We start from the raw sequence: 27,058 nt of genomic DNA, 5'->3' as shown, positions 1-27,058 counted from the left end.
TAAATATTCCTGTTGAATGAATATTTGAAAGAATCTTTTAAAATTCAAGGGCCGATGATGTTGAAATTATAATCTTAATAAGTATTTGCGCTATGGCGTCATCAATTAACTTTAATAAATGATTAGTACTGCTAATGCTAAAGGTATTAGAGAGAGAGAGAGAGAGAGAGAGAGAGAGAGAGGGGGGGGGGAAATTTAATTTAACCATAGAGCTTATACCACGTTTTAATATATACCATAGGTAAAGGCTCCTTACTCATAAGAATCATCCATAAATATTTAGCTCTCTCTTTCTCATTTTGAATATTTCCAGATCATTCTCATTCATAAAGGAACAGTTATCTATTTTTCTCTCGTGAAAAGCAGCCAAGTACTTCAGACTTATTGGTGTTATAATGACAAAGTTCAGTGAGGCGTGTCTCTATTGGTACGACCAGCCTCTCTGTCAAGCTAATGTCGAATATGACTTTATGTCCCCTCATGAAAATGCTTCAGAAACCGATAATGACTATAGATGAGTATGGGTAAGAATAGTATTCATTATTCTTGCAAGAATGGAGTTCCTCATTCCTATTAACTGTGATACAATTTATCATTGCTCTTGTTATCATGCAACAACAATAACATCAATAAGAGAAGAAGGTCAAGTGATAACAACAGTACTGATTACCGGAAAATGGTTGGTGTTATTATTATTATTATTATTATTATTATTATTATTATTATTATTATTATTATTATTATTATTATTATTATTATTATTATTTCGGTAGATGAAATCTATTCAAGCTTCCAAAGAATGCTGGTTTCAGCCTCCCACCGCAGACCCCACACTGCGGCAGTGACCGATCATGATACATGAGCCAGTGATTTTTTCATCGGCCTATGGGACGCGCGAACTAGCGACATCTGAGCGGTATGTCACGACACTAGCGACCATACCGGCGACCCAGCTTTTGTTGCAAGAATGACGAGTACAATTCTTGCCTATAATCTTGTGTATTTGTAATCGATTTCTGAAACATTTTCCCGCAGAGAGATTAAGGAATATTTGACTTCCGCTTACTACCAAGGCTGATGGTACCGATAAAGATGCTGTCTCACTGAATGTTGTAGTTGGAACGCCTATAAGTTTGGAGTGCGTATTAAAGCAAGAAAAGCTCCTTTTAATAAGAAAAAAAAATAGATGCTTGTTCCTTTATATATAAGAATGATCTGAAAATATTCAAAACGAAAAATAACGAGCTAAATCTTTATTGAAGATAGTTATGAGTAGAGTTCATTTACCCATGGCATACTGAAATATAGTATAAGCTAGTTGCTAAAAATTAAATTCTCTCTGTCTGTCTGTCTCTGTCTGTCTCTCTCTCTCTCTCTCTCTCTCTCTCTCTCTCTCTCTCTCTCTAATACATTTAACATAAACAGCACTGATTATCCCGTTTAAGTTCATTGATGACGCCAAACACTGACTCTATGCTGATTCAAATAAACAATGATAAATAATATATTATCTGCATATAATGATAAATAATAATGAATAATATCTTATCTGCAATTATCTGTATTAACAAGATTTTAACGACAGCACTTACAATCTTTCCTGAACAAAAGACGCGAGATTAAATTTCGCTTAAAATATGACGTAGGATTAACATTCCTGGTGCACTGTGGTTTAAGCTCAGTGAACAACGTGATTACATCACAACCAATTACAAAGAAAGGGTCAGAAGCTTTGTTTGTCTGAACTCTCAATTCAATTACGTAAACATCGGGTTTCTCAGCAATTATTCGCTTACCCAGGGGCAACCAAATGAATAATCTAAATGAATGACTAGCAAACGTCGATTACTGGTAATTGTTTGATGTACCTGAGTATTCGAATGCATAATTATTATCCCAGGGATAATGATATATAAAGAAACACAAGTAAATGGTTTTCTTTAAACATTATTTTCCTGATTTGGGAAAAAACCTCTCTATCACCGGAGTTCATAGATGTTTTAAAGGGCCTACAATCTTTAGAACATTTTCTTGATTCTTAAGAGACATACGAAATTTTTGTATGTGGTACAGAACACCTAACAACGACTTTAGTTTTTTTTTTTAATCCAGGTCCCAATCCTTTATAATCGAATATGATCTACAATGATGACACAACTTTAAAGGAAAAACAAGAGGGCGAGATATACTTTCTTAGAAGAACGTTTGAAGAGTGCAGCTTCCTTAATTATGCTTGTGAGATGAATACAAAGGAGAATCTTTCCTTCCTTGACGTGCTGCAGTGCCTGAAGCAGCGAGTGGCTGAAGGATTAACCCAGGGGCCGGTCTCCTGATGGTGGAGGGGAGAAGAAGGGTCTCCTGGGTCAGGTTCAGTGATGGTTTCCATTGGAGGATGACAAGGTCCTTATATCGGCGGCGGTGTTGGCCATTGTTGCCGTCCAGGATTTTTGCGCTCCATACGATCTGCTGTCATTGTGGGGCACTGCTGTGTTCCCTCATGTAGTGCTGGTATACTGCCCCTTTGTGTAGGGGAACAGTGATCCTCTTGGAGAGGTAAGTCATAGTCATATCTATGAACAAATGGCAGCATCCATTTTCAGAGCACAATATTTGGTATACCACTCCTCTCCTCTTCGTGGGATCACCACTAATGACGGGGCTGTTCCTCGTGAGGGACTGGGTAATCTTACGATTCTTGTAGTGGCATGCTCGGCGGTGGAGAGCTGGTAATCCGCCAGGTTGGCATATGTGGTGTCCCGCCCGGTTGGGATATGTAGATGCCCACCATTAAAACTTACAAGCTTCTTGTGCATAGTACGTTAGCGTCAGGCATAGTCCCTGCCCTGGACAGACTCAAGGGTAACGGCAATGTCATTCTAACGTCATTCTAATGTCATTTCTTAATCGTCTTTCGAGAAATGGAATAGAGAGTACATACTACTAAAGAATCAAGGCATAAATGAGCTTTAAACAGTTGTTATGTAACTGACCTGCTGTTACGAAGAAACTCTTTCGAGAAATTGAGAAACTGCAATACAAACTCAACAGCATCTGGACGGCCACTCTGTTTAACGACGTTTATTATTATTATTATTATTATTATTATTATTATTATTATTATTATTATTATTATCATTATTATTAAAACAGAATTTGGAGTAACAGTATAACAAAATTTACTGTTTTCAAAGGCAAGAATGAACAGAAACTGCTTAATTAATTTCCGGCACTGTATTTTCATCTTTAACAAAAAGCACACAACTCAACCTGAAACGAAAGAAATATATACAATGCAAAAATAAATGGAAAAGAGCGATAAATGACAACAGAGTCAGTCAAAAGCAAAATCGCGCATTTATACACTAAAAGCAATGACTAAGACATTCGTTTAATATCAAAGGCAGCTTTTCAAATAAATGTTAAGAGAGAAATGAATTCACAGGAAATGGATTTACGTCACAGTTCTAGGAAATCATAATGATAAGTAATTATTCAAAACAGATGTTTCAGAATGTTAATCATGAGGCAGAAGGAGAGATATAAACCATTCTGTATTAGTTATGATTATGTTCAGTTTGTATAATTTACTTTCGGAGAACCTTATGCTTTCATAGGTCTTATGGTCAACACTCGTCACAAGGTTACGTGACAAGAAACGTTTAGAGTTTTTATTTTTGATAGTTTTTAAAGAAAAAAAACCTTAGCCAAGATGGATGTCGTGGCTGAGCTGTGCAGCTATCGGTTTACGTTTGCAAGGTTCCTGGATCGCTCCCTGACTGCCGCCCAAAGTCTGTTGGGGTCAGGAAATAAGAGCGTGGGGCTAGCATTCTCATCCCTGAAGAATTGCTGAGAACATGAAGTGCGTATATATACAGTATATATATATATATATATATATATATATATATATATATATATATATATATATATATATATATATATATATATATATATATATATATATATATATATATATATATATATATATATATATATATATATATATATATATATATATATATATATATATATATATATATATATATATATATATATATCGTATAAACTATCGACAAGAAGTAAAATTCGTTTATGAAAATCGTAATTAATTACCCTGGCGCATAAGTTGTTATGAACAAAGCTAGTTCGAACACTTACGCTCACATTACCTAATAGCGACCACCAGCGCCATCTACCACCCAGACCGGAGAAGTAAAGTCACTTTTAAAGATATTAAGTACGAAGTCTATTAGCTCATCTCCTAATGGTTTCCCTAATTGGCTGTAGGTTGGCGCAATTATTTTTTGGGATCTTGAAGGGACATACTTAATGGATCCGGAGGAAAGGATATAAGAGAAAAAAAAATAAGACGATAAATCTTGTAAAAGATCGATGTTAACTCTGGCCAGACACTAATTGGAGGAAGATTGTTCGCTAATTGTTAACCTCGATCCTTCCGGAAGAAGAGAAGAGGCGAATGTGTATTTTCCATAATTTGGGTTAATCTTCTTCGGGTCTGGATGTAATCATCTCTTTTAATGCGAGAAGAATTCTTTGCTCTAAAGTTGGTAATTTCGGTTTTGCGTAGCCAAGCTGAGAGAAAATGTTCGTCAGGTGAAAATATTTTACATTTTAATACAGCGGTTCTCAACTGGGGGGGAATTTCAGAGTTTGGGGAGGGGAGGAACTGTGACCACAGATTGGCAGGCTCAAACTGGCTCTAGGACCACACAAAACGCACTGCTAAGAGGTCACGCTGGACTTTCTCCCCGCTAGCTTGTGCGTTCGTGTTAGTATTTTGTTGCATATTATTTGAAATATACTCCTTTTGAGGCAGACAATTTTGGAAAAGGGGGGAGGGAGAATAACATTCTGACATATGATGAAAGGGTGCATGGGCCAAAAAAAGTTTGAGAACCACTGTGATAAATTCTAATTTCGGATAAAGAAGCAAAAAGTCTCATGTTCTTTTGTTTCAGACAGTTAATGAAAAACAAAATAACTATTACATCATACCCAGTGCTGTGCAACACTAAGAGAACAATATCTTTCAGTTCTTATTGTATTACATTTTCATAGTTATTTAAGTTTTTCTTTATTTAATTCATGCTCGAAAGAGTCGCATAAAATGAAGCTCACCAACAGTGTTACTGAATCAGTATCGCCATAATAATACTTATGATTTTCTTATTTTATTTTGAATATGCTTGTTTACCATCCCTTGTCCACGTGATGTCTTCAGAGTTTAATTGCTTTTCTTCCATTTTCTATTCATAATTACTAACAATGTCAAAAAACGATTCCAGTTTCGCTCATGTTTTTACGAATTAAGAAAAGGAATTGTATCTGAAATATATATGTATATATATATACATATATATGTGCATATGTGTATGTATGTATATATATGTATACATACATACATACACATCAATACACATATGGGTGTATGTATGTATATATATATATATATATATATATATATATATATATATATATATATATATATATATATATATATATATATATACATACATACATCAATAAAGCGAACCTTCCCTCTGAAAGTAGCTCAGGTTATATGAATTTTAAAAGCTGGCAGATTTTAAAGTTATCTCAGTGATAGCCCATTACTGATGATTAGGTATTTACTACTTCCACCAGAATAAAGAGCAAATTTTTATTTAGCTGCTTGTTCGGAGAGTGTGCGTTTGTATGTACACACACACTCATATATATATATATATATATATATATATATATATATATATATATATATATATATATATATATATATATATATATATATATATATATATATATATATATATGTGTGTGTGTGTGTGTGTGTGTGTGTGTGTGTGTGTGTGTGTGTGTGTGTACAAACACACGCATCCGAAAGCAACTAAGTAAAAAATCTGAAGAAAAATATGTATCTTCTTCAATTGCCTATATTACTTGCTCCTATTTACTCTGCTGTCCCTGAGAAAACACTAGCAATGTTTTTCAAAGTGTGAATATTTGTGAATTCATTTATCTTACAAAAAAAGAAATGATCTGTCGCAGACTCAAAGTTATCCGTAGTCAAGTGACTACTTCATTAAGCAGCAAATTGCACATTTAAAAATGCTATTGGTACTAAATACGTTTTAGACTAATTTATAATAAGTCTCTACTGCTATTGCAATAGTCAGAGCGCCTCATTGTTACCCGTTGTCAAGCTACTAGTTTCCAGCAGGGGGTTAGTGCCGTCAGTGTACCTCATGTGGTGCACTGGTGTCATTATTTGAGGTTCTTTGCAGCGTGCCTTCGGCCCCTAGCTGTAACCCCTTCCGCTCCCTTTACTGTGCCTCCTTTCATATTCTCTTTCTTTCATCTTACTCTCGACCCTCTCCTAACAATTCATTCATAGTGCAACTGCGAGGTTTTTCTCCCGTTACACCTTCCATACCTTTTACTGTCAATTTCCACTTTAGCGCTGAATGACCTCATGGGTCCCAGTGCTTGGCCTTTGGTCTAAATTCTATAATCAATTCAATTCAGTCCAAGCTACTAGTTCATTATGCAGTAAACTGCACATTTAAAAACGTCATTGGTTTCACTAAATATGTTTTGGACTCATTCATAATAAGCCTCTGCTCCAATCACAACAGAATCAGAACGTTGTACCCGTCCCCTCTTTGTTATGAAGATAGCGTTCAGCTGATGAATTTCGGATCAGATATACCAAACAGCATTTATAAATCACCAGGATCTGACTCTCATTGGAGGGCCTACGACCATTATCTAACTCGTTGATGGAGTTCCTGAGTAGATAAACTCTCGCGAGCCTATCAGCAGTCGTTATAGGATGGCTGTTTACTATCCGACAGCCAATGTGACCAAGCTAGTACTAGGTCAGGCCACCTTGAATCCCTTCTCTAAAACTGGAAGGATCAGAGTCCCTAATCATCAGCCTTAACTTTTCCAGGCTTGATGTATGGCATCAGAAAAAGACCTTTTTAATTGAATTATTACTGAAGCGACCTCTCGATTCTTTAATGCTAAGAAGTCCTCATGGAATCATTTTCATCAGAATGCAAATAATAATTAGCTATCATTCATGACGCTGAAAATAACAGTAATTCATCGGCTGGTGTTATTATATATTCCTAAATTGAAATAAGACATCAAGTATTTTCTCCAAAGATAACTACGAAGAACTTTACTACTAAAATCACATTTGGTTTTTCTGGGTATGTAAAGATGTCAATACGCCTTTTGTAAATAAAATTTTCTATCTGCATTGCTTTTAGTTTTCTGTAAAAGAAAACTATTGCGCCGGCTTTGTCTGACAGTCCGAAGTTTTTCTGTCCGCCCTCAGATCTTAAAATCTACTGAGGCTAGAGGGCTGCAAGTCGGTATGTTGATCATCCACCATCCAATCATCAAACATATCAAATTGCAGCCCTCTAGCCTCAGTAGTTTTTATTTAATTAAAGTTAAAATTAGCCATAATCGTGCTTCTGGCAACGATATATGCATTATGTTGAGACCACCGAAAGATAGATCTATTTTCGGTGGCTTTGATTATACGTTGTAGCGACTGTACAGAAAACTCGATTGTGCCGGAGAAACTTCGGCGCATTGTTTACTTGTTTGATCTTATCACCGAAGACATTATAAATCAGGTTAACATGCCAATATTTCAACATGATAATATTATCTTCATTTTAACAAGAGGCTTAAAATGTTTTTTTTTTTAACTTAGCTAACCGAACCTTTTACCACAGTCCTTCATACTTCGTAAAATGCTTGGTTTAACTGTTGTAGTTATTAGACCAAGCAGTTTGTGAGATTTATTTAATCGAGGAAGGTGATTTTTGAATTTGGGAAAACCCACACTGGTGGGAAATTGGGATATCATGAGATGTTTCAGATTATCAGACACCGGATAATCTGAACCCCGTAAGGGAGTAAGGCCGTCAGTGCGCCTAGTGTGGTGCACTGTAGGCATTACTTAAGGTTCTTTGCAGTCTGCCTTCGGCCCCTAGCTGCAACCCCTCTCATTCCTTTTACTGTACCTCCTTGCATTTTCTTTTTCTTCCATCTTACTTTCCACCCTCTCCTAACAATTGATTCAGAGTGCAACTGCGAGGTTTTCCTCCTGTAACACCTTTCAAACCTTTCACTGTCAATTTCCGTTTCAGCGCCGAATGACCTCATAGGTCCCAGTGCCTGGTCTTTGGCCCAAATTCTGTATTCAGTTCGATAATCTGAAAGATAACAATACTCGTACAATACTCACACATGTGATAATGGACACCAAATACTTACAATCCAGTAAGCCACTACTTTTCTAGCTTACTCGTTGTATGTCAATAATAACAAGTAAAACATGCACCGAAGTGCCTTCGGCGCAATCGAGTTTCCTGTACAGCGCATAATGCTGCATGACACTCTCAGCCACGGCCTATGAAACTCTCAGCTCCGGCCCATGACACTTTCAACCACAGCCCGGTGGTGGCCTGTGTTGTTGGCACCTATAGCGGTACCAGACGCACGATCATGGCTAACTTTAACCTTAAATAAAATAAAAACTACTGAAGCTAGAGGGCTGTAATTTGGTATGTCTGATGATTAGAGGGCGGATAATCAACATACCAATTGGCAGCTCTCTAGCCTCAGTAGTTTTTAAGATCTGCGGGCGGACAGAAAAAGTGCGGACGGACAGAAAAATAGCCATCTCAATAGTTTTCTTTGAAAGAAAACTGATAAGATTATTTTCTAGAAGATTGTTTTTTTCTTTTTCGCTTTTTGGTAGAATTGTGGAAAGGTTCCTATATTTTTCCTTTTCCTCGGTATAGATAAGGTCATTAGGATGACCGTCCCATCATCCTCATCTAAAAATGACATCATGGACGGGTAAGATCAGTCAGTACATAGGTTTGTTAAGCCTAGTTTGGTTCTATTTTGGGAGTGTTTCTTAAATAATTCTTCAGTTTACTTCTGGTCAGAGAGGGAAAGGAATCACTTAGAATTAAACACACACACGCACATATATTATTACAATTACACACACACACACACACACACACACACACACACACATATATATATATATATATATATATATATATATATATATATATATATATATATATATATATATATCCAAATCAAAAGTCCTTCAAAAAGAAGGCATCGTGCTTACCCCATACAAAAATGGGAATAAAAGCACGTTAAAAGAAAAAGAAGAAGATATATGAACTTTATCATATACATAATTGTTCTGTGCATTAGTACAATTACTAAAAGGACCTCATTCAAACTGGATGGTAGCTACTCAGTAGATACCATCCAGTAGATTCTACTGGAGTATTTATTCAGAAAAAGTAACTTTTTCTCAATAAATACTCCATCAGATACCATCCAGTTTGAATGAGGTCCTTTTAGTAATATATATATATATATATATATATATATATATATATATATATATATATATATATATATATATATATATATATATGTGTGTGTGTGTGTGTGTGTGTGTGTGTTTATTTATAAAATGCGTATGTCTGTGTAATATGTATATGCACACATTCATCTTCGGGAGGAGCGGACGAAAAATCGCCCCCTTTTATAGACTCTAAATCGCATAACATGGCAAATACTCGTTCGATCGGATGGAAGATTAACTTTCTTTCCCTAAAGAAAATAAACCCATCTTATCCCCGTCTCGAGCGGTATCTCGGACAACCCTGGAGCTTTTGGCGCGAAAACTCTTTTGTCCAGCGAGTTTGTGGCTCGCGGGTCTTTTGTGGGGGGGCGCTCACGTATGATCCGGGATTTGCTTGATGGCAATAATGGCAGATGGGATCGGCCCTTCCTAGATTTGGGCGATTTTCCCGTGGGAATCCGCCTCCTTCGGAAATGGTTCGGACGTCCGGCCAGAGGAGGGCGTTTCTTTTCGTGTTTTCGGTTCCGTTTCACTTCTTTGAATTGGCTCTGTCTGCGGAAACTGTTTCGTCTTCGTTTACATTTCCCGTTTTCTGTCCTGGGTCTAGGGATTGTGTCCTTTGTTTCCCCCCCCCCCCAACTGTTCGCTGGTTCGTGCATTCTCTCTCCCCGAGATCCATAAGGTCTAACACCCTTTTACTTGCAGGTCTTAAAATCCGGGTTTTTTGAAAGTTCGGAGCTTCACGGTAAAGAGAAAACGTTCTTGGAAGGAATCCCATGAAATTGTCGGGGTATCTGATGTTGTGGTTGGCGGGAAGAGAGAGAGGGAAGAAGAAGAAGGACCATCCGTGGGAATGGGAGGGAGGCACGATAGTGCTATTCTCCCATGTCGCCGTAAGCCTGGAAATGCTTGTCATGGGAGGTAGCTGATTGGATCCAAAAGGCAATGTCTCTTGATGCCTTTTCTCTGCCCATTTAACGTCGTTCTCAAAGTTTCCGCAATTGGGCTTACATTAGAGCTCCGAGGAAAGAGGTAGGGGAAGGAGAGAAACTCGTGGGAGGAGGAGGAGGAGGAGGAGGAGGAGGAGGAGGAGGAGGCGATGTTGTTGTTTGCTGGTTCGGTTGAAAGATCAAGGAAGCAAGACTAGAAGGAGTAGGAAGAAAAGGAAGTGGAGCAGGAGGAGACAGGAGTAGAAGGAGTAGTAAGAGGATGGGGAGTAGGAGGAGGCAGGCGCAGAAGGAGTAGGAAGAGGAAGAGTAGGAGGAGGCAGAAGTAGAAGGAGTAGGAAGATGAGGAGGAGGAGGCAGGGGTAGAAGGAGTAGGAAGAGGAGGAGATATTGCTTGTTGGTTCGGTTGAAAGATCAAGGAGGCAGGAACAGAAGGGGTAGGAAGAGGAGGAGGAGGAGGCAGGAGTAGAAGGAGTAGGAAGAGGGGAGGAGGAGGAGGAGAAGGCAGGAGTAGAAGGGGGAGGAGGCAGGAGTAGAAGGAGCAGGAAGAGGGGGAGATGTTATTTGCTGGTCCGGTTGAAAGATCAAGGAGGGAGGAGTAGAAAGAGTAGCAAGAGGAGGAGGAAGAAGAGGAGGAGGAGGAGTAGGAGTAGGAAGAAGAGGAGGAAGGGGAGAACCATGGCAAAGAAACAGAATGCACAAGCGAAGGAGGTTTTGGGGGGTTCCCGGTTCCCGGGCTGTCGAGATGAAAGCTATGAACAACATGCTTGGCTACCGACGTCCAGATTGTTCTAATAAATTCTGGTTGTCTGGTTGGCTGAGAGGTTGCGGCGCTACCAGGATTTATGTCACTGGAAAGTCGCCTTTACTAATCGAACGAGGATATCTCATCCTTGGAGAGTTTATTTGGTCGGCCAAGACGTTGGACTCTCGCTCTTGATTTATTTTTCTTATGGTGGTTTCAGTTAAAAATTTATTTTATATCAAATACCCTCTATATTTTCTTAGATGTCTTCATCATCAGGTATTATGAGAAGCTTGCTTCAGAAGTGTGCTGAAAGGCGGTCGTGTCTTGCATTTTCGAAAGTATTAAGTAATGATAAAGTGATAAGGAAAGAAAGTAGAAAGTATATTCATATTTCTCATTCTTATAGTCCAGTAATTATATGATAAATTTAATCCAGCCTTTCCACTATTATTATATATATATATATATATATATATATATATATATATATATATATATATATATATATATATATATATATATATATGTACATATATACATAAATATACACAAACACTCACACACACACAACACACACACACACACACACACACATATATATATATATATATATATATATATATATATATATATATATATATATATATATATATATATTTAACCACTCGTTGTAAATAGACATAAGGATTTGTAATATAATATAAAGGTTAGCAAATGTCTGAATGAGCTTAGGTGAACAAAATAGGATATAGATGTGGTAAAAAAATAATGACACTGAAATCAAGAATGCTTAGCTAAATTGTGTAAAAGTGTGAGAGGGCTTGCTAGATAGTGGTGAGTGGCACACTGTGAGTGTGCGTGTGTGGAAGCGGGAAAGGGGATGGGAGGTCAGTTAACGTGCTGCTGGTGAGAGTTTCGTGTAGGCACATGAACATGTTGACCCTGTGAAAGTTTGTAGCTGATCAGCTTGAATTCACCCTCCAATACAGTTGTCAATTGAGGATTAAATGCAATGGTTATATTTACGAAATCTCTCTCTCTCTCTCTGTAGAAACATTTACACCAACTTATGAAAAATGTATCATTGGAGACAAAATGACCTTCTGGAATTTTTGAAATATTATTAGAACTCACATCACTTAATTTCCATTACGTACTTAACACTGCTGAAAGTTTTGGTTACATTGATTTTTTGGGGCGAGCGATCCAAAAATAGAGAGCAGATCCATAAGAAAAATCATCGTAGGTTTCAAGGTAATATATTCTTTATTTACCTATTTTTACGTAATCGGTCTAATAATAATAATAATAATAATAATAATAATAATAATAATAATAATAATAATAAGCTGGGACTAGACTGGAATGTCCCAGCCAATTTCACTACCACCCGAGTTATATATAATTGATAGAAATTCGAAGTCAGTCGAATTAGTGGTGTCTTCTGTATCAGAACGTTTTATTTTTATTTTCCCTGCTTTTCTAGGGCATTTTTGTTGCAGTGACTCATGCAGCGTATTGGAATCTTTGTTCCCCATGACGGTCCTATGCTCTTCTAATTTCGAAGCTTTGACTTCGAAACAGGCAAAATTATTCGAGGACAGACGCATACTCCCATGAAGAGAGACAGTTCCTTAACCGTTAACAAATCACATGATTACGATTGATTTATGGTTACCGAAACTGACGTCACAACATCTAGAGCATAATTATGAAGTTTGGTTTAGACCGGCGACCTCTCTTTCTTGCAAAAAAAAAAAAAAAAAAAAACAATCACTTACTTTGAATTGTGTCTGACTGTCCAACAATCCTCTGGGAGGATAAGCGGAACAATATGCGTCTCGTGATTCCTAAAAATTCCCGTGATTCGAAAAGGGACAAGATTGTTGATGTGGGAACGGATTTCCAAAGCTTCATTATTATTTACGAAAAAATAATCTATCTGGAGGAGGTCACCTAGTGAATATTTTCACCAAGTTTCAATCGATCTCCGGATATTTTTTTTTAAACATAATCACCAAATAAACATGCACGTTTGTGTTGATATTTTTAAAACATAATCACCAGATAAACATGCACGTGTGTGTTGATATTTTTTAAATATAATCACCAGATAAACATGCACGTTTGTGTTGATATTTTTTAAATATAATCACCAGATAAACATGCACGTGTGTGTTGATATTTTTTAAATATAATCACCAGATAAACATGCACGTTTGTGTTGATATTTTTTAAAAAGTAATCACCAGATAAACATGCAAGTATGTGTGGCTATTTTTTTTTAAACAATCACGTAGACAAACATGCACGTTTGTGTTACATTTTCTTAAAACATAATCACCAGATAAACATGCACGTTTGTGTTGATATTTTTTTAAACATAATCACATAAATAAACATGCACGTTTGTGTTGATATTTTCTTAAAACATAATCACCAGATAAACATGCACGTTTGTGTTGATATTTTTTTAACATAATCACCAGATAAACATACACGTTTGTGATGATATTTTTTGAAACATAATCACATAGATAAACATGCACGTTTGTGTTGATATTTTTTTAACATAATCACCAGATAAACACACGTTTGTGTTGATATTTTCTTAAAACATAATCACCAGATAAACATGCACGTTTGTGTTGATATTTTTTTAACATAATCACCAGATAAACATACACGTTTGTGATGATATTTTTTGAAACATAATCACATAGATAAACATGCACGTTTGTGTTAAAACATCACCACTAGCTACTGCGTTGGCGAAGGTAACAAAATTGAAATGAAATAAAGAGTACCCTCGAAACTCCACAATGAGCGTGGAATTATAATAACAAAATTTCTTTATAAGTATTCCTAGAAGAAAAAGTGAATTCGAAAGCCAGAACATACGAAAAGATACTTTCTTTATTGTTACATTCAGTTAAAATCTCAGCCAGTCTGTGTGATAAAGATTTAACGTCTTAAAACACGCTCCCAGTCGTTCGGAACAAATAAAAAAGTGGAAGACGGAGCAGTAACGTTGTCGGTGTTCAGCGTCCTTGGCTAGGAACTCGAGAGTTGATTTTCAGACCAGTTATCGTTTGCAGTCAAAGGTTTCTGAGTCGTCAGCGCAGTAGGTACTGTTTCAGCTATAGTGCTCGTCAGAATCGCGTGGTCCATTGTGTAGTTCTGACTGTGTTCTTTTCCTGTTTACGAAGGTGAGTTTCATATTAACTGGTTGGCTTTATTAGAATGTTAAATAGTAACTGTTTTCATTTTATTTGCTCTACTGTACACTTAGACTTTGGGGAAGGCTAGATTGTATAGTAGGTAAACCTTGCTTCGGGGAGAGTGATATAACTTTTGAAGTTCTGCCCACCTATTTATTGAGGTAAATGGATTTAACTCTTATTTTTTTCAAGTTCAGTTTGCCGAGAGGCTTAGGTTTAGTGTTCTTTTAGCACGCGGAGTGCTTGTCTACTTAACTGGGCCTAATGGCTAGTTTATTTTTGCCCACGGTTTAATGTAATGTAAATTTCTGTTATGCACCCCTACGTTTGTGCTCATCGCAATTTTTGATTTCAGAAGCTGTGGAAGGAAGCTGGCGTTTCTTTTAAACACGAGAGGATCTGGGTATAGTATACCATTACCAATGGTGAGTGTCTTTCGATTTCTTTACTTTCAAAAACCACTTTGCAAGCTAATCCTCCCCCGCCAGGGGCGAGGCCCCTGGTGTGGGGAGGATGTCTCTTTTGGCATGCGGTAAAATTTACCGTATGCCAGAAGGGGGCTTGCTTTTTTTTTTTTTTTTTTTTTTTTTTTTACAAATCCAAACACTTGGTAAGTCACTGGTCAGTTCTCTAGATTATAATGGTTTCGCTTAACGAAAAATTAGCTTGTGTAAATAATTTTAACTGTTTAAAAACTGCATTTTAATGTCTGATCCTAAATATAAAATCTTAATTCGCTGCTTGTTAAAAACTAATTGTTTTAGACCTGTTCAATTGTTTTGCTCTACAATGTTCAGTTTGCTACGATCTCGTCAGTTATTTTATTAATCTTAATGCGAAGCCATATAAGTGAAATTTCTTAGAATCTGTTGCTAGTTTCTGCTGCCTTATTTTCTTGCAGGTGCAGCGGAAGGTGAGGAAATTTGTTAGCCCGGCGACAGTGAGGAACGCCCTAACCAGATGACTTATGCTTAATATATAATTGTAATAACCACAGTGCCCTCAACTTCTCGGGTTGACTTTTGGACAAGCGTACGAAAGAGCGTTAGATCCAAATGCAAGCAAAAGCAGTAATGACCTCGCAACTTATGACACACTTTTGGATACGCTTACCCCAGCAAAACCTTGGATCTAAATGCAAGATTAAGCAGTAATTCTGATGTCCGGTAGCAGGATTCGACGAAGTTTGTTAGTATTCTTAATTAAATTTCCTGTAATTGTGCGAAAAATATACTTTTACATTATAACCTGACCTTGGTTTATGTCCCGATGCTTCTGTTTAAAGGTAACGCCAAAGCTATTCGGGGAAAAGCTATTGGTGGTGTGAAGATCTCTGAAAGTAGTTACTGAACCACTTGTAAGGTTTGAGGAACTATTGGTGTTCTGGGTTAATTTTCATGTTGACGAAACTTGGAATAAGAGCTATTTCAAAATTAAGTTTTAATAAAGTACGTTAATTTCAGTACGAAGTGTACAAGATTTGGTGAAACTATAGCTTGGTAGTTACTGGTTCGAGAAGGTAATAGAATTTTAACATTTAAAAACTCAACGAATTAATCTTACGTATAAATATTTTGGTCTGGTAAAATCAGATTTTTAGCTGATTAACTGCTACTATTTAACTTTTCTCGTTCCGTAGCTCTAGCCTTCTCCTGCCTAAATTATTTGCTTATGACTGGTTTAGTTCAGAGGAAAAGTGGTTTTAGTGAAAAAGGCCAATAGCACAAATACCAAATTATACCAAATTGTCCACGAAATGGTTATGCTTACCTAGGTTGCTGTAGAATTTAGATGAATATTTTAAGTGTTAAAATTGGGTGGTTCTTTAATGCTGGTTGTTAATTTATGCCGAGCCACACTGACAGGGTTTCTTTTGAAATGGAGCTGCCCTAGGCGGAAAGTCGTGATTTTGAGGCCATGGTGTTTTTAAGACTATAAATATAAAGGCGCTGAATGACCAAAAGGGTCTTTGCTTGGTTATGTCCCTAATTTTCATGAGTATTTAAACAGTAAAAACTAGTCAGTTTGCCTCAAGGGAAGATGGATATTCCCAAGGGTTATGAAAAGTAGAGTACTTAAGGATATGTCCAGGTTTCTTGAAAATGGTCACTCGATAATTGCAGCTTTTCCACTTAAATTTCCTTCACTTGGTAGATGATGCTGCTTAAATGATAGTGATAGTTTCATATGGATATTAGTCGAACAGTATGACATAATGACTGGATTCATACACCTTATCGATGTGGTCTCGTGAAAGACAAAGGTTTTCCATTATTAGTCCACATTTCGTAAGGAACTTGGAAATCAGGTTTTCGATCACCCCTGAAGGTCATTGGAAGAATGGATACTGTCATTTAATGAACAGAGTCGGTGATGAGGCTAGTTTTTGAGGAACTTAATATTCCTCTCTTTCATCTTGAAATTATTCGTATAAATAAAGTAAGATAGCTGTGACTCGAGTTTAAGGGAGATATAACAAGCATTGGGTTGTTGGAGGTTTGATATACTTGTCAGAATTCATATGACACAACAGCTTGGTATAAAAATGACGCAAATTAGATCTAGAGAATAAAAAAGCGAAAAGTTAAATGATTACAAACTGGATGTAATAACACTGCGGGGATAATGGGAATTAAGGGAAGGAACTGTTCCTTGAGGGACGATAGTTCAACAGTTGTACTGTATTTTGGTAGCTGTATGGTAAAACATCGACTAATATTTTTTGGAAGGTATGCCATAGGATTTAGACTCCGGTAGTAAGAGAAATCAGAAATGACAGTTTTAAGAGAACTCTGTAGGTCTAAACAAGGTTGAGTGGGAACGAGTATGACTGGTTAATGAGGTATTTAAAAGCAGGAGGAATACTCTCTTCAGGAATAAACTCGATAGAATAGAAATTAGATGCAATATGTTGATTGCGGGATGATGTATGTTGCATGATGGAATTTGTTGAAAATGTGGAGTTTTATGAGAGAAGCTAATTGAGTGATAAAATATGTAGAGGAGAGAACTTTGTTGGTTTAACAGTGGCTCTCAGACGGGAAAGTAAAATGTTCCTATACCACGCAAGATATAAAACACGGAATTTCACAAAGACCATTGCTCATGTGGCGTTTTAGGCTATGATGTACACGCGCGCGCGCACGCACATATAATGCGTGTTTGGCCCCGTCCACACGGTCGAGCTTTGCCTTGCGAACTTGGCTCGGTGTGACGTCAGAAACGGAGAAAAGGCGAGCAAAGCCTCGTGTAGGGCTTTCCTAATGTTTATCGAAGTATCGAGGCTTTGCCTGCAGCAGCAGGGCTGTTAACTAACGGAAATATTTCTGGTAAACGGATAAAGACGTCACTTACTGAAAAGTTTCCGTAAAGAGCATTTTCATGTAAAACCTTCACAAATAAACAAAGGAAAATAAGAGTTTCCCGTTATTTTACCCTTCATAATGAATACGTCGGGTAAGTGTGACTTATGGGAACTTTGAAAAACAAATATATTAATACCCTTTATCGCAATGCTACGGAAATCTGTCAGTCTAGTCCATTATGCTTGGAAATCCTAGTGCTGTACTGTAGTGGTCGGTAGCTGCATCCTCTTGACAGAAATGGTAATGTTGCATGTACAGTAGTCGAGCTTCAGCTGAAATACTCTTGCCTCATGGTAGTATCTTGTTTCCTTATAAATGGCTCCATTTTGGATAAGAGTGTATAAAAGTTGTTAGGGTCCATTCTCATATAGTTGGTGAACTCTGATTCATAGCCATGTATGTCTCACTTCCCGCAATATCGTCAAATGACTTCCTATGTCTGCTCTTCTTTGAAGCCACTCCTTACACCACGTCCTTTTCTGCCTTGTCGCTTTTATCTTTGCACACATTGCTGCAACAATACACAGCGAGATTTTCTTCTTGGGTTTTTTACGATCCATATTGTAGTACGTATTCGGTCCTCTGTCAGTCACTGCCAGCAGGCTCTCACTAACCAACCAGCGTCGTTCGGACAGCAGCATAAATGCGTACGACAGGCTTAGCCCGCAAAGCAGCAAAGTTTACCGAGCAGAGCTCGACCGTGTGGACGGGGCCTTATGATGTATATATTACATATAACGTATATATATACACGGAATTTCACAAAGACCCTTTCTCATGTGGCGTTTTAGGCTATGATGTGTGCGCACGCGCGCACACATATATACGTATCTATGCGTGTTATATATGTACATGTGTTATATATATACATATATGTATACATATGTATGCATATATATTTGTGTACATGTGTATGCAGTATAGTATATCTTATAAGATACTTTAGATATTGCTTAAGGTCTTTGCAGCGTGCCTTCGGTCCCTAGCCTCCGTAGAGGAATAATGCCGTCAGTGCACCTCACGTGGTGCTCTGTAGGCATTACTTGAGGGTCTTTGCAGTGTCCCTTCGTCCCCTAGCTGCAAGCTCTTTCATTCGTTTTACTGTACCGCCGTTCATATTCTCTTTCTTCCATCTGATAGTAATTTCATAGTGCAACTGCGAGGTTTTCCTCCTGTTACACCTCTGAAACCTTCTATTGTCAGTTGTTTCACAATGATCTCGTAGGTCCCACTGTACTGTACCTCCGTTCATATTCTCTTTCTTCCATCTTTACACCAGTTGTTTAGTGCAACTTTCTGTTACACCTGTCAAACTTTCTTACTGCCAGTTTTCGTTTCTGCACTGAATATCCTCATAGGTCCCAGCGCTTGGTCTTTTGGCCTAAATCTTATATTCATTCATTCATTCTATATGTTATAAGCTTATAATGGTAAATCACAAACTCTTCCCTTTTCAAATAGAACGTAATTTCTTAAAAAATGGTGAAATTAACTTTAAAAGTCGTCAGTAAATAAAGTTAAAACTAAAGTTTTATCTTCATCCCCTCTATCCCGTAGGGGGGTAGTGCCATCAGTGCGCCTCACGTGGTGCATTGTAAGCATTACTTAAGGTTCTTTGCAGCGTCCCTTCGGGCCCTAGCTGCAATCCCTTTCATTCCTTGTACTGTACCTCCGTTCATATTCTCCTCCTTCCACCCTACTTTCCACCATCTAACAATTGGTTCATTTTGCAGCTGCGAGGTTTTCCTCTTGTTATAACTTTCAAACCTTTCTACTGTTTCCCCTTCAGAGCTGAATGACCTCAAAGGTCCCAGCGATAGGCCTTTGGCCTAAATTCTACATACCTACGGTATACCTTGTCCTGTACCTCCATTCACATACTCTTCCTTCCATCTTACTTTCCACCATCTCCTAACAATTATTTCATATTGCAATTGCCAGGTTTCCCCCTATTTCCCCTTTCCAACTTACTTTCAATTCCCTTTTAGCGCTGAATGACCTCATATATCCCCAGCCCTTGGCCTCTGGCCTAAATCTCATATTCCAATTCCAATTCCTCACCCCCTTGCGTGTGTAGCCGAGCACACTTCGCCTTGGGAATCGAGGAGCATAAACAAACCCCTTGACGGAATTATGATAAAACCAGCAAACTCCGTCGTTCTGGGGCCCCTCTAACAACCTAAACACTCCCTTGGAGTCCCTTTTACTGTTAATTATAGCCTCATCAGGGGATCTGAGGGGAAATATATCCGCCACTCATGACCTCAGGATTAAGTCATCATTGGATTTTGATCTCTGGGTGGGATGGGATGGGATGGGATGGGATGGGATTGCATGGGACGGAGGAAAAGAATGGAACCCGGGGCAAAAGAAAGATTTGGAGGAGAAAGTGCGATGTTAAAAGAGAGAGAGAGAGAGAGAAAAGGACCGGATGGGAAACGTTTGAGTGAAAAAGAGAGCTTTAAAGGAATGGGAAAAAGGGTGATAGCAGATAGCAAAAAGTGGTGGAACTTGGGCTGAAGGTAATTGAATAAGGTAGTGACTGTAAAGAGAAAAATAAAGTTAGGGAAAAGGAAAAAAAAAAAAGAAGAAAATACGAGGAACACTATAAAAGCGAATGCTGACTGTTTACATAATTGAGAAAATGTTCAAGGATCATTTTTAGTGTTTAGGGTAAAAAAAAAAAGTCAGCAGAACAGGGAGTAAAGCGTGTCAAAATAAAAAGAGAGGAAAGGCTGTCGAATTGAAAGGGCGTTGACCAACAGGAAAATTCCAGAAAATCTCAAAAATACTTTCACAAAGAACAATGGGAGAACCGGAATCACAGGCTCGTGTGCAAAAAGGGAGGCTTTAAAAGGTGTTGTACCAATATGACACAGAACACGAGATTTGGAAGAGTTTGTGCTTCAGCACGAAATGTTACAAATTCTTTGGTCATATCATAATTCATAAATTCATGATTTATTTAACAACGGAAGTCGAAAGCCTTCCACCAAATTATTTTCAAACCAAATTTACGACAGGTAAGTTATTATCATTTACGATGCTGCAGTGAAAATTAGTATTGAAATATTGAGCGTGATGCTACGTCCCTTTAAATAATATATTTTGTTAGATGAAGGTTTTAAGGTATGTCGTGTTTTTCTTTTTCCAGAAAATTTCATTGGTTTAAAAACATTCATAGATGAATATAGATGAGATTTTTTCCGTCAGTCACAGTTATTAGAAATAACTAAGAACTGGTTCGAGAAAACAGGAATGCTTTGAATCAAATTTAGGAAGAATATTTCGGGAATGAAGGAACAAGAAGACAGGTATATATATATATATATATATATATATATATATATATATATATATATATATATATATATATATATTGTGATTTATATACAATATGAATACAAATATATATGTGTATATATACCAATGAAAGATAGATATAACTTATACCTCTCTTGATGGATTGAGTCGCTAACGATTCCAATTCATTTAGGTAATAGCGTGAATTTCGATATTAACATCTCTGACATTTGTAGGCTCAGTGGTGATTATATGAATATATATATATAGGTTATATATATATATTTTAATATATATATTCATATATTTATATATATACATATACATGTGTATATATACATATATAGTCTTATAAAAATGTATAATACTTTGCATTTGACCTTTACCATTTTAGCATTCCTTTCAGCTCACAGGGCGTAATGAGAGGACACAGCAAACGAGATCCACCTTCCGAATATAACAGGAATATTTATTGAGAAGACGCCATGGCGTAAGGCATCGAGTCTCGCCACGCATCCAAAGCTTGGATACATCGTCTCACTCTCACACTCACTCACTCGCTCATTCACTCACTCTCTTCCAATTAGCGAGAGCCAAAGGGACACAATAACCGAGAACCAGAAGCGAGTCCTTTCGCCTTAATTCATTTTTAAAAAATCCGTTGCGAAAGCGACGAGGAAAACGTCGCGAGTTTGTTTCGATTTGATTGAATATGAATTTAGGCCAAAGGCCAAGCGCTGGGACCTATGGGGTCATTCAGCGCTGAAACGGAAATTGACAGCTAAAAGGTTTGAAAGATGTAACGGGAGGAAAACCTCGCACTGTGAATCAAGTTGTTAGGAGAGGGTGGAAAGTAAGATGAAAGAAAGAGAATATGAAAGGAGGTACAGTAAAAGGGACGAAAGGGGTTGCAGCTAGGGGCCGAAGGCACACCGCAAAGAACTTTAAGTAATGCCTACAGTGCACCGCATGAGGTGCGCTGACGGCACTACCCCTCTACGGTGCAAAGTAGGCATTACTTGAGGTTCTTTGCAGCGTGCCTTCGGCCCCTAATTGCAATCCCTTTCGTTCCTTTTACTGTACCTCCTTTCATATTCTCTTTCTTCCATCTTACTTTCCACACTCTCCTAACAATCATTTCACAGTGAAACTACGAAGTTTTCCTCCTGTTACACCTTTCAGAATTTTACTGTTAGTTTCCGTTTCAGCACTGAATGACCTCATAGGTCCCAGCTCGTGGCCTTTGGCCTAAATTCTATATTCAGTTCAGTCCAAAATTCTGGTTGGCGAGAGCAGAGCGCCTGGCCTTTCCACCAGGTCTGAGATACACTGTGCAGAGATTCAGCTAGATTTTAAGGAAAGGATCTGTCGTCATGTATCGGCGGAAACTGGCTGTATTTTTTTACGCCTAAATTGGCTGAACAGAAACAACAGTTGAATTTAAGATACGCGGGAACTTCCGACTGTAGGTGGAAAACATGTGGAACTGAAAACTGAATAGATTTGATCATTTTCTGATGTTTAGCTACATATGATACGCATGGTAGAATGTGGGTGGGAGCGGGAGGCGGTTTCACCTTCTTATAGTATTTTACTGGCAAATGCTAATTTGAGTATATATGTATTTCTTACATCCCAAGCCCCTTCATATTTTTTCAAATACTGCATAACTATTCTTCGAAATTTCAACTATCACATTAACAGTGATCTTAGGTACTTTTTCCTTCCAAAGCTAAATGGAAAATTGTTTTAGGGGAAATAATTAAATCTTTAGATCAGAATGATGATAGATCAATGGATTAAGTTCTCACCTTCAATTCTCCTGATGATGTATTTCTACCTGTGCCTAAATTGGCAACCACCGAATAGGTCTATTCGTAGGGCGGTAGTGCCGTTAGTGCACCTCATGCGGTGCACTGTAGGCATTGCTTAAGGTTCTTGGCAGCATGCCTTCGGCCCCTAGCTGCAACCCCTTTCATTCCTTTTTCTGCACCTCCTTTCATATTCTCTTTCTTCCATCTTGCTTTCCACCCTCTCCTAACAATTCATTCATAATGCAACTGCGAGGTTTTCCTCCTGTTACACCTTTCACACCTTTTACTGTCAATTTCCGTTTCAGCGCTGAATGACCTCACAGGTCCCAGTGCTTGGCGTTTGGACTAAATTCTATATTCAATTCAATTCAATATTCGTAGGATGTGTAGTTTTGGAATTATCTCAATTTTTCCTTGACTGCCGATTCCTATGGTTATCATATCCCAGGTTTTTTCATCTATATCATTTTCAGATAATTTTGTAAGTCATTCCAACAACTTTCAACAAAGAAAACATCGCATTTCAGTAAAAGTGTCTGATTATGTTGTTCAAAATATAACATCGACAGTTAACGAGGTTACTCTATTTGCCTTGTTTGAAGGTGAATATCGTTCAATTCTAGGGGAAACTTTATAAATCAGATGCAAAACTAAACTCTGAGAAAGGTATAATAATGGCTTCACAACACAGAAAATATGACTTTTGGCCTGGTAGATTTTTATTTAATTCAGACAAGAAGCCTCTGGGTAACAAAGGTAATTTTTTTCCTACTAATATTTTTAGTTTATGTTATTTGCTTACAATTCATATCTCAATTTTGAAATGCCTCTTTACTGCATTTCAGTAAGTTTCTACTGCCTTTTTCTGGAAGATTTCGGAAGCTACCAGAACATAAATGAATATGTTGCTCGGTTAAAGCTCCTTTGTAAAGTATATAATAAGAGGCTCTTTTAAACTTACATTTAGCGAAGCTCCTCATATTCTTGAATATTTGCTGTTTTCCAGTAATATGTCCCCTTGTTCATTTTTAGCTTCGTTAAATGAAAGATATCTGGAAACATATACAATCTAAATTCAAAATACATTAATTGCAAGAGTAGAAAAAATAATTTATTCATTAGGCTGAGTTGAATTGAATTGAATATAGAATTTAGGCCAAAGGCCAAAGGTCATTCAGCACTGAGGCGGAATTAATTGACAGTAAAAGGGTTGAAAGGTGTAACAGGAGAAAAACCTCACAGTTGCACTATGAATCAGTTGTTAGGAGAGGGTGGAAAGTAAGGTGGAAGAAAGAGAATATGGAAGGAGGTACAGTAAAAGGAACGGAAGGGGTCGCAGCCGAAGGCACGCTGCAAAGAACCTTCAGTAATCCCTACAGTGCACCGCATGAGGTGTACTAAAGGCACTGTCCCCGGGGAGACGGGGTTCATTAAGGTGAGGACGAACTCAGTGACGCAAGATCTGGGAAATAAAAACATCGCTAAGTAACGATTTTAAGTCGACAAAATATTGCCAAATGACCAATTTTCTTTTCCTTTCCAGGAAATGTTCAGTTACGGTTGGACGCTATATGTTATTCGCCTGAGGAATTATTTGGACGTAACGAGTCTCTCCTGTTTCTCATTCAATATTCATCGAAGGTCAACACTATTTTTCATCATACTTCCAGATTTTTTTTCCTACTCCTGGGTAACGTAAGTATAAGATACGGTACGCTGAGTAAAAATAAACATTGAATTTCATTTGTTTTAAATATATTAAGAAACGAAAGGTAGCTTTATTGACAATATATTTCCTTGTACCAAAATTCAGACAGTGACTGTAAGTGAAAATTGTGTTCAATGGTATTCTAAAGTAGCTTATGTGGGATCTAGGTTGAAAAGGTTTATTGTTTAGCGTTCAATGCGATAATTCAAAAATTCCTTTCTGGATACTTCAACGAAAATGGGATGACCAACATTGATAATAATGTACAGATTTTAATGTTGAATCCTTTTGTTTGAATGGTTTAGGAATTGCTTATGGGTCTATGATATTGTTTGCTTGAATTCGTTTAGTCCACAAATTCAACATTTTGCCATTGAACTAAGTGATTATCAAAAGCTACGCGGTCAGTTGTTCAGTTGTCCATTGCTTAAGACTTGCTGACAATAGCTTCAATGTATTTCATTGAGACATGCGTGAACGGAAGACTAGCAGTTGTTATTTGTTGAAGACTGAACAAGGGCACTCAGTAGAGAGCTTACTTACAACAAGGCCTCTTTCATAGTTACTAGGTAAAACATGCTGGTTCAGCTGTTCTTGTGTGTGTGGGGCATCCCATGCACGGCTGAAATTCTTTATAGAAATCGGCAGATATACTTTAGATAACCCCCATTAAAATAATTGGTAATGTCTTGAAAATGAATTGGTTTATATGACAACGCACTGTCAACTTTAACCCCATCGCTGTTAAAAAAGCTAGGTAACAAATAAGCGTAGCGAGTTTTATCAAAGCATTTCTACTGGTTCTTGAAACACACACGCACACACACACCTACACCTACACATACACACACACACCTACACATACACATACGGGTATAATTGTATCTTCCTCCATCTTCTTCGGAGGCAGTATGCTTCGAATAGGTAATGTTTGGTTGGAAATAAGTAACTAAGCTAATCTGAAGAACACAAAGATATACTTGAAACCACATCTTAGAGAGGAAGTCTTTCTTTTAGTAATTCATATAACGTTATAGCCTGACTGTGACTCTTAATCCTCCCTACATGCTTCTATCTTAGACCTTTCTACATAGATTCGGAAGGTTTTTTTTTATTTTTGTCTTTCAAAGTGGACAGTTGATATAAATTCCACAAAAAAACTTGATTTTAATTAACTTAACGTTTATAAAAGGGCTTAATTGTTGGCAGTTTGATATACAGTGAGCATATAATTATACCAATTTAAATAATTTCAGTCGCCCCGCGCAGGCTACCTCTCAAAAAAAAAAAAACCTAGATATTATTTCATAAGGTTTATTTTGATAAGACTGCCATATCTCTGTGTGAACCTCCGTAAGATATTCAGAATCTTATGATGTCTACAGAGATAGCAAGTGAAAAATGCGCAAGTTTCTTCGGCGCAATCGAGTTTTCTGTACAGCTAATAATCAAGGCCACCGAAACTAGATCTATGATTCGGTGGTCTCGGTATAGTGCTGTATGAGCCGTGGCCCATGAATCTTTAACTATATGGCCAGGTGGTGGCCTTTCCTATATCGTTGCCAGAAGTACGATTATGGCTAACTTTAACCTTAAATAGAATAAGAACTACTGAGGCTAGAGGGCTGCAATTTGGTATGTTTGATGACTGGAGGGTGGATGATCAACATACCAACTTGCAGCCCTCTAGCCTCAGTCGCTTTTAAGATCTGAAGGCGGACAGAAAAAGTACAGACGGCGCAATAGTTTTCTTTTACAGAAAACTAAAAAGAGCATTTAAAAGTTTATCGTAAAGTATCTAACGTTATCTGCTTCTGACAGCGAATTCAAGCAAAGCGTCCATTAGAGAATCAACCAGATACACAATCACTAGCAGATCTAGAAAAATTTAATGAGGGGGCTTCTAATTTTCATATTATACATACACACGCACACATATGTATACATATATATTTACATGTATAAGTATTGTTTATTATTATTATTGTTATTTTTTTATGAAAATTTTATTATTTCTATAATAGATTTTTTATTTTTTCCCATTTTCATATTTCACATTTATGTTATTATTATTATCTAACTCCTTAATATTATTATTTTGTCTATTTTTCATGGGGGGGGGCACGTGCCCAGGTACCCCCCGCCCCCCAGCGTGGATCCGCTATTGCACACAATACAACAACGACGAAATTGTCGAAATTACGAAATGCCATATTTGTGTGCGTTTTCGCTGCGCTGATGAATAACTTTAATTCTGAATGCAAATTATGCTAATGGACTCTCAGGAAACAGTTTCTTTAATTAAAAATGATCTTCGTAATATGATATATTTTAAAAAAATGGAGTCGTCAGCTTGCTACTAGAGTTTCCTTGATAAAACAGAATTATTTTTAACAAGCAGTAATCTTTGCTTGCGTTATCATGCACGTTACGCGGCAGAAGCCTCTGTTAAATCGAGTTTAGCTCATCCAAAAATGGGAAAATGAATATTAAATGGACCTTAATTGAAG

General features: G+C 37.3%; 1 protein-coding gene and 1 long non-coding RNA gene across 2 annotated transcripts; one reads left to right on the top strand and one right to left on the bottom strand.

Annotated features, from left to right (window-relative positions):
• Positions 1–10,585: 10,585 nt before the first annotated feature.
• On the bottom strand, positions 10,586–12,072 carry LOC136844177 (uncharacterized). The gene is made up of 2 exons (XM_067113193.1): positions 11,983–12,072; positions 10,586–11,206 (listed from the first exon to the last, which is right to left on the bottom strand). Exons 1-2 carry the CDS (start codon positions 12,070–12,072, stop codon positions 10,586–10,588), a joined length of 711 nt encoding a protein of 236 aa, XP_066969294.1.
• Positions 12,073–14,190: 2,118 nt separating this feature from the next.
• On the top strand, positions 14,191–17,539 carry LOC136843856 (uncharacterized). Its single transcript, XR_010854702.1, has 3 exons — positions 14,191–14,346; positions 14,714–14,783; positions 15,260–17,539. It is a non-coding gene; the product is annotated as an uncharacterized lncRNA (long non-coding RNA).
• The last annotated feature ends 9,519 nt before the right edge of the window (positions 17,540–27,058 follow it).

The sequence above is a fragment of the Macrobrachium rosenbergii genome, chromosome 12 (genome assembly GCF_040412425.1).
Source record: "Macrobrachium rosenbergii isolate ZJJX-2024 chromosome 12, ASM4041242v1, whole genome shotgun sequence".
Taxonomy (NCBI): Eukaryota; Metazoa; Arthropoda; class Malacostraca; order Decapoda; family Palaemonidae; genus Macrobrachium; species Macrobrachium rosenbergii.
Note: the sequence above shows the minus strand (reverse complement) of the source record. Positions and strands in the feature narration are given on the sequence as shown.